This window comes from Myodes glareolus, chromosome 25 (genome assembly GCF_982192425.1).
Source record: "Myodes glareolus chromosome 25, mMyoGla1.1, whole genome shotgun sequence".
In the NCBI taxonomy this organism is placed as follows: Eukaryota; Metazoa; Chordata; class Mammalia; order Rodentia; family Cricetidae; genus Myodes; species Myodes glareolus.
The window spans coordinates 1,354,823-1,364,110 of record NC_142050.1 but is presented as its reverse complement, the minus strand read 5'-3'; the positions used below and the strand labels follow the sequence as shown (position 1 = coordinate 1,364,110).

Here is a 9,288-nt window from a genome sequence, read left to right as displayed (position 1 = left end):
TAGCAGCCTACTGGCAGCCAGCCTAGCCAAACCAGTGAGCTCCAGGTTAAGTGAGAGATTCTCTCTCAAAAACTGAGGTAGAAATTGACAGAGGAAGTCATGTGCACAAATATATGAACATGTACATGCACACACACCACACACTTAAAACAAACCCAGGAATACATTTAGCCAGAAGATCAAAGATCTCTAGTCAAAACCATAAGATAGTGAGAAAAGACACTGAAAAAAGACACCAGGAAATGGCAAGACCTCTCATGTTCATGGACTGGAAGAGTTAATTTTAACAATGTGTGTGTAATTACTGTTCTGCCCCATCCCACCACAGTCCAGTGTACGTGTGGAAGTCAGAGGGCAGCTTGTGGAGTGGATGCTAGAACAGAACGCAGGTGGTCAGGCATTAGCCTCTGGCAGAATTAATTTTTTTTTGCTTGTTTGTTTTTTGAGACAGGGTTTCTCTGTGTAGACTTGGCTGTCCTAGAACTTGCTTTGTAGACCAGGCTAGCCTAGAACTCACAGAGATCCACCTGCCCCTGTGTTCAGAGTGCTGGGACTAAAAGCATTTGACACCAGTGCTCAGCAGAATTAATTTTTTAAAAATATTTATTTATTTATTATACAATATTCTGTCTGCGTGTATGCGTACAGGCCAGAAGAGGGCACCAGACCCTATTACAGATGGTTGTGAGCCACCATGTGGTTGCTGGGAATTGAACTTGGGACCTTTGGAAGACAAGGCAATGCTCTTAACCACTGAGCCATCTCTCCAGCCCCCCAGCAGAATTAATTTTTAAAACTACATTTATCCGGGGGCTGGAGAGATGGCTCAAAGGAGATCTGGTGCCCTCTTCTGGCCTGCAGGCATACATATAGACAGAATATTGTATACATAATAAGTAAATAAATATTAGAAAAAAAATAATCCAAAAAACCCTACATTTATCCATTTGTGTATGAGGGAATGCATACGGGTATGAAAGTCAGAGTAAAATTTGTAGGAATTGGTTCTCTTCCTACCATGTGAGTTCTGGGGATTGGACTCAGGCTTGTGGAAAGGACCATGGCCCACTGAACCCTCTCACTGGCCCTGGCAGAACTAACATTGTGAGAGTGTCTATCTTTCCAAAAGTGACCTGTAGAATAAACACAAGCCTTATCAAAATATCAAAGACATCCTTCCTAAAACAAGAAAAAAAAACTGTCCTAAAATTCACAGGGAGGTACAAAAGACTCCTGAAAAGCTAAAGAAGATTAAGTAGTGGGAGCAAGGCTAGACATGTAAGGACATCTTATCTCAGATTACAGAGCCATGATGACAGAAGCAGCGCAGGGCTGGATAAAGACAATAAAGAATAGTGGAAGGAAACAGAGGACCCAGAAATGAGCCTACACAACTACAATCACAGACTTTTTGACAAAGGTATCAAAAACACATGGGGGAAAACCAGCATATTTCAATAAAGGGGGCTAAAAAACTGGATTTCCACAGAAAATGAAAATTGGATCTGTACCTCTTACTGCGTGCGCACGCATGCACACACACGCACATTTGAAGATGGATTGAGAACCTTAAGTATCAAACTCTGAGACAGACAGAGGAAAACAGACTCTAATGGAACAGGTAATAACTTCAAATGGACTGATGGCATGAAACCCAAAGGCTGCTGCACAGTGAGAGACTGCAGAATGGGGATCTCGGCCGAACTGAACAAGTAAGGAGTTAATAATGAGAATCTGTAAGAGTTATAAACTTAAAAAAACCCAAGTCATCCAATCAATAAATAGGCTAATGAGTTAACAGACTTCAAAAGAAATACATATGGCCAATAAATATTTAAAAGTGTTCAACATCATTAGCCATCAGGAAAATGCAAATGAACATATCACAGGATACTATCTTATCTCTAAACAAATGCAAATAAAAACTATGTTGGGATTTTACCAGACAGAACAGCTACAATGAAGAAAACAAACAGGATACAGACAGACACTCTGGTTTTACTGGGTTGTTTTTGTTTTTGCTGTTGTCTCACTGTGTAACTTCGTGGGCTGGCCTGGTCTGGCACGCACTATGTAGACTAGTGGTTTGTCTACTTCTGCCCGTTGAGTCTGCACCATCAAATTTTGAAGCATTTGTAATAACTGATAAATTTAAAGACAGGACTGTTCAGTGTGAGAGATGAAAAAAATTGGAAAAACTATCATAAAAATGGTACGATCTTCAACTCCCAGGAGGGTAGGGGGAGAGATGAACACTAAATACATTGTTATTATTCCTACCCAAAATAACTATTAATAGTAGGTCAAAAGCAGTATTAAGAACATCTTCGATTTGAAATGGAAGAATACTAGAAGCTGTGATAAAGTGTTTCTTTTTGTTGTTCTATTATTTCCACGTATGGGATGTAGACATTGTACTTTAAAAAGCGGTCAGCCCTGACCTGGGGTCTACGCCTCAGTTCAGTGCACCCGAGGATATACTGTGCTGACACACCCCGAAAAAATACAGTAGTCTTAAACATAAAATCTGTGTTCATACGCTTACCATCTTAAGCAAGTCCTCATCCTTTACAAAATAATAATCATTAGGTGAAAACAAAGCTCTGTAAACGAAGTGAGGTCACCTTAGCCTCTTAGTCACACTGCGAAACGGGAGAGCAACTGTGCAAACAGTTAACCGTAAGAACATGCCCGCATCCCTCCATGTGCGATTTCTACAAGGCCTAGCTCCACTAAACAAAAAGAAAGGTTTCATAAGCTACTTTAAACGTTAACTTTCTTTTCTTTTTAGGAAATGGAAAATCATGTAAATAATGGAGAAAAGACAATCTGATTTCCAACTAATTCAACTCTTTGAAGTTCATACATAAAGTGTCAAGTGTAGGGCAACTGAAAACTCGGTTTTTAGAAATCTCAACTTGTGGACTGTGGATGTGGTAGGGATGGGCACCTGCCTAACACACGTTCTGTTCCCAACCAAATTAATTAACTAATTAATCAATCAAAATAACTCTTTCTTTTATGGATATCTACCATAAAAACATTTTGACTTTGATGTTATCTGCAGTAACTTTGAATTTAAGAGAAATGGCTGATTATAACTGTCAATTTTAGCTTCTGGTATACTACCTAGGGAACTTTAAAAGGGAAGGAGAGACAACATCTGGAATCCGCTATCACAGTTTGATTGACTGGAATATTTGGTATTTTGTACCTACATTGACATAAAATATATCTGTTCATTGTTAAATCGAGAATTACTGCCAAATAAAACAGATATTAATCATGTCATTTTGGAAAATAAAGGTGGAAAAATATATCAAAAACAAAAAGTAAAACAAATAATTACAATGTCTTAGTTCCTCCAAATAATTTCCTATACAGTTGTTTGTCCTCAACTAAGTTATCTCAATATAAGAGAAAATAGAAGAAAAAATATAAGAAAATATAAAAATATAAAAAAAATAAGAAAAAAAATCTCACCTCTTTAAGTTTCCCCCGAATTAAGTTTGCCGTGGTATTCAAGGAGTCGTCCTGCAGATCCACTGGAGGAAGGCCTGGCAACTTCGGTCCAATCACAACCTCATTACTGCTTGTGTTTGTTTCAGAAAAAGTTCCAAGTTCACGATCACAGTCTCTCCTTCTTTTCCTTTCCTGCAGCTGTGTTGTCCTAGGCATAAATCTGCCAACTGACTCCGAGGTAGTAACAGCCTCTTGCATACTAGAGCAAGGTAGTGAATTTTTGTAAGTACTCACGTGTAGTTCTGGGGAAAAGGCACTGAGGTTACAGTGCTTTGATAGTTCACCATGGTTCCTGCCACCACTACAGGAGTTTGATGCTCTGTCCACATGGTCCCCAGGTAAACAAGTGGTTTGCGAGGTAAAATAGCACAAAGGCAATTCACAAGAATAAGGAAGACAAGGACTTGAATTCTCAGAAGTGTTCAAAGCAGCTGTAGAAAATCCGGGTATATGTGAATGAAAATCTTGTCTAGAATCTTTTGTTCCTTTTTGCTCTGGAACCAGTTTCTTCTTTGTCAAGTAATAATCTTCAAAGTTATATTTTTAGAAGTTGACAGAACAGTAAACAAATGGTTTATTAATTGTTTTGATCATTCAGAATCTTGTAATTCTATAAACAACTTGATGTTAACAAGCTCTACTCCCAATATTACACTCCTAGAACAGGGAATGCATGATAAGATTTAAAGGCCTTTGAAAGGATACAAAGGGGGGGTAGCGTGCCAAGCTTCCCTTGTCCTTGCTTTCCTTACTTATCTACTACATTTTCTTATTCATCTATCTAGACTGTCTCACTGTTCCTCTGGAGTCTCCTTGTCTCCCTACTCAAAAGATATCTGTTCTTTTACATTTTCCACTACCTGTATGTAATCTTAGAGCGTTTCCCATGCCATTGCATAGAAAGCTTGTATAGTTTCAGAATATTCTACTATATGGATAAACCATGTTTAGTTCCTCCTCGTGACAGGAACAACTTGAGCTGGGCACGAAGCTAACTGAACCAGAACTTTCCCATGATGAGGAGCGCTTCTGAGAAGCCTGCAAATCAAAACTGCTTCATGCTGCCTTCATGTTAGACACTGGGTGCTTTGGCACGGGACACAGCACATCATGATCTCCTTCCTGTTTACTGTCCTGATCCCTCTCACTGAGGCACACTGGTTACCCTCTAGGACTTACAGCTCCTTAAACACAATGAATGGCAATTTCATTCTTAGGTATTTAAACATATAGCCTGGCCTGCCCTGCCATCCTTTTCACTCCCCTTCTGGATAGCACTTACTAAAATTCAAACACCTCTCACATCCTGTAAGAAATAGTTCACGAACCAACTTCTCTCCCTTTCTAGTCAAGACTGTGTAGAACCCCGTGGTTCAAGACACCAAAGACCATGACTGAGCAGAAACTCCACGATGACACACATCCCTAGCAGTGCCTGATACACAGGAGGTGTTAAAAGACAGACTTTCCGTACCTTTACTTTTAGTAGCTCTTGCAATATAAGCCTTTCTTTCTTCTAACTTTTCTCTAGTTTCTTCAACTGTCTCAAATTCTGGAGCATAGCACACATGAAGTAACCCACCAAAGAAACTCTGTTCATCCATCTTTTTCTTAGCTATCCTAAAGAGAAATACATAATTTAAAGAGTATTCGAAAGGGAAATACATAAATTACATAGCTTAAAAAAACATTGCTTTTACTATTTTTACTTATGCCTTATTTGTAGGTGTGTGTCTCTGCATGTGGGCATGTGCACACAAGAAGGCCAGAGGTTATAAAAGCCCTGGAACTGGAGTAACAGGCAGTTGTGAACCATGTCACTTCCAGTCCCTAGATGCTTTTTTTTTTTTTTTGAGACTGGGTCTCACTTTGTAGGTTTGGCTGTCCTGAACTTACTGTGTAAATCAGGCAGACCTTGAACTCAGAGATCTACCTGCCTCTGTCTACCAAGTATTGGGATTAAAGGTGTGCACTACCATACCCAGAAAGTTTGGGTTTTTGTTTGTTTGTTTGCTTGCTATTTTTAATGTGTGAGTGTGTGTAGAGGCTCTGGCTTGGAGCTAGAGTTTACAGACATGACCTGGTTGCTCATAGATTTAAGTGTCTGTCTGTCTGTGTATGGGGGGGGGTAAAGTGCTTTGTTTTTGGATGACCACACTGACCCGGAAAGTACCTCTAATAAAAAGATTTATCAGCCAGGCGGTGGTGGCACATGCCTTTAATCCCAGCACTTAGGAGGCAGAGGCAAGCGGATCTCTGTGAGTTCTAGGTTAGCCTGGTCTACAATGTAACATGAGGGGGCCTGGCCTGCTTGTTTGTGTTTTTCTGTCCTGCCCAGCCCTCCAGCTATTTAGTTCCAGAGAAAAATCACACACAGATCTCTGTAAGTTATAAAGCTGATTGGCCCATTAGGTCAGGCTTCTTACTGATTGACAGACTACAGACAATTCTCCCGTACTACTTCCCCTCTTTTTTAAAAAACAAAGGAAAATATCCATAGTCCATTTTTTTGGAATGTGGGCATAGTATTCCAGGCTACTTCCAGCTGGTTGGGGGCGCTGATAATCTTATGGGGACCTAAAGAAAATTTAGAGTTATGATCAAGTCCTGACTGAAGTATCCTGTGAGTCTTGATCATCTCAGGCTGCAGTCTTGAAACTGTTCTGGATGAAGAACTCTGATATTGGGCCATCTGTTCCTACCGGAGATTGCTCAGGTGGTCACCCTTGGTCAAAGATGATTTTTCTTAACTCTGAATAAATCCACAGCCTCTCATTTTCTGTGGAAACAAAAGCAAAATCTCTTCTCCAAAGTAACATACCTTTTGACTTCAATTTTGAAGCCAAGGTATTTTCAAAATACCTTTCTTGGATTGATTCTAAAGCATTTATAAGCAAGTATCTTTTAGCAGCTGTTGCGCCTTCCTCAGTATTTAAACAATTCAAAGAGAGCATAATAGCATACAGTATCAAGATTCTCTGTGTATTTTCCATCTTTACGTGGCTTTATTTTAACCTCTATTTCTTTTAATTTTACTTTTAACTTTTGGCTTTTTGAGACAGGTTCTCTGCGTATCTTTGTCCTGGAATTCCCTCTGTAGACCAGGTTATCCTTGAACTCCCAGAGATCCATCTGTCTCTGCCTCCCCAGTGCTGGGATTAAAGGTGTCTACCACCACACCTTGAATTTACAGAGGTCTGTCTGCCTCTGCCACCCAAGCCTTGGGATTAAAGGTATGTACCACCACACCCAACTACTCTCTTTTTTTTTTTTTTTAGGCTTTAACCTTTTTTTTTAAGCCTGCATATATTTTTAGCATATTGTAAACCATTTAGAGGTTTTTTTTACTCTTTGAATCTCTCTTTACTGTAGATCTCTCTTTTTCTGGCCGCATGGGTCTTTAATTTGCTAAGGAATATGGAGAAAACAACAGCCAAAAGCTCTTAAGGCGTTTCAAGGTCCTTGCAAGGAAGCAAGCTGCAACAGTGTTTCCATAGTCTGGACAGCCTGCTTGAAAGAATCAGTTTTCCCTGGCAGGACGGCACAGAAAGCTGGCATTTTAAAACAGCGCAGCTTTTTTCCTGCTAAGGCTGAAAACCAAAATGCTTTACTCTAGTCTTTCCCAAGCTTTCTCAGGCTTTCTGTGGATGCAGTTATCCACGTTGGGCGCTACTCTGTAACATGAAAAGGCCGGGCCTGCTTGGGGTTTTTGTCCTGCCCGGCCCCCCACCTGTTTAGTCCCAAAGTAAAAATCACACAAGAGATCTCTATAAGTTCTAATGCTGATTGGCCCATTAGGTCAGGCTTCTTACATCTTGATTAACCCATTTTTCTGATCTATGTTAGCCATGTGGCTCAGTACCTTTTTCAGTGGGGCAGCTCACATCCTGCTGCTTTGGTGGCCTGAGCAGGAGTGGGAGGAATCAACTTCCTCCTCCCCAGAATTCTCCTGCTTTCCCTGTATCATCTCCACTTCCTGTCTGGTTTTCCCACCTACACCTCCTGCCTGGCCAATCAGCGTTTATTTAAAATATGATTGACAGAATCTAGACAAGTCTCCCGCACTACAATAGCTAGTTCCAGGACAGGCTCCAAAGCTACAGAGAAACCCTGCCTTGAACCCCCCCCCCAAAAAAAGATTTATCTTATTATTTATTTACTTGTAAGTATGTGTTCTGTACATGTGTGGGCAGATACACACAGAAAGAGACCAAAAGAGGCCATTGGCTCATTTGGGGCTTGAGTTACAAGTCACTGTGAGTTATCTGACAAGGGTGCTTGGGAATTAAACCCCAGTTATCTGAAAGAGCAGTAAGCTACCTTAACCACTGAGTCATCTTTTCAGCCCCAAGAAATTATTCTTCCTTTCCTTCTACTAATAATCTCAATGGATTTTCAGCTAAGCTAGACACATTTACTTACACTTTTAAAAAACCAACTCAGTATCCATCGGTTAGCCTGAGTCATAGAACTTGTCAGCAAAATAAAACTTTAAACTGGCAAATGATTCAGCATGTAAAGGTACTTGCAACCAAGACTAATGTCCTGAGCTTAATCTCTGGAACCCACATGGCAAGAAAAAGCCGTCCTTGTACACATGCCATCGCATGTGCTCCTAGATACATACTTATATGAATGAGTGAAAATACTGAATATATTAACAACTACTCAATGCAAAATTAAGAACTGTATTCCTTCTGGGGTGGGAGAGATAGCTAAGGGGTTAAGATCACTGGCTGCTATTCCAGAGGACTCAGGTTCAATTCCCAGCATGGCAACTCATGATAGTCTATATAACTCGAGTTCCAAGGATCTGATGCCCTATTCGGCTCCACAGGGTCTGCATGGATATGGGTGTATAAGATCACACTACCACACCACATACATATAAAAACAAAAGGGAAATAACTAATTTAAAAAGACTTGTACTTATTCAAGAAATACTAAACACCTATGCTGAACCAAGCACTATAATAAGTAATTAAGTATTTCTGAATCTACAGATAATTATTAATGCTTACTGAGATATTACCCCATGCAATGCCATAAATGCTTCACTTAAATTGGTATCTTATAACCATCTTATGATGAAACTAAGGCACCAGGAAATTGATAACTGGATCATGTTTATACATTCATTTACAAAACCAGGATTCAATTGGGATGGCTAACTCCAGAGTCAACTGTATCTTCTGTGGAGATACAAAAACGCACTAATCCATATGGTTTCCTAAGCACGAAGAGCTGGCCAACTGGTGCGAAAGACACACAGTCCTTTGAAGTCAAGTGCTTTGTGGTGGACTATGAGTAGCACGCAGAAGAAACAGGAGGGGCTGGAGAGAGGCTTTGATGCGAAGAGCACTCGCTGGTCCTGTAGAAGAGCAGATTAAAACTCCAGCACCCATACTGGGTGACTCACAAGCACTAGTGACTCCAGCAACAGGAAATCTGAAGTCTTTTTCTACTATAAAAATATATGAATGGCAAGAGAAATATATGAAGTCAGAGAAAGATATGTTTTACATCACGTTAGTGATTAAAAAGAAAAAAATGGCTAAGGTAAACTAGAGAGAGTGCACCAGAGGTACAGCACTTGCTTAAGCTTGAGTGCCTACGTTCAGATCCCTGACATCCACATAAGCTGGACACTGCTGTACACCTACAATCCTGGTGCTGGCGAGGAACACAGAGAAGATAGCCAACAAATCTAGCTGGTGAGCTTCAGATTTAGTAAGAGACCCTGTCTCAAAAAAATATGACTTTAAA

The 9,288-nt window shown here is 40.2% G+C and overlaps 1 protein-coding gene across 3 annotated transcripts in view; it reads right to left on the bottom strand.

Moving 5' to 3' along the window:
- Nucleotides 1-9,288, bottom strand: part of Rbm48 (RNA binding motif protein 48) — a 28,915-nt gene that overhangs the window by 17,824 nt on the left and 1,803 nt on the right. For all 3 annotated transcript variants that reach the window (XM_048436598.3, XM_048436607.3, XM_048436612.3), the window contains exons 3-4: nucleotides 4,997-5,142; nucleotides 3,484-4,049 (exon numbers count right to left, since the gene is read on the bottom strand). In XM_048436598.3, coding sequence (XP_048292555.3) covers nucleotides 3,484-4,049; nucleotides 4,997-5,142 — 712 coding nt within the window. The remainder of the gene's footprint in view (nucleotides 1-3,483; nucleotides 4,050-4,996; nucleotides 5,143-9,288) is intronic.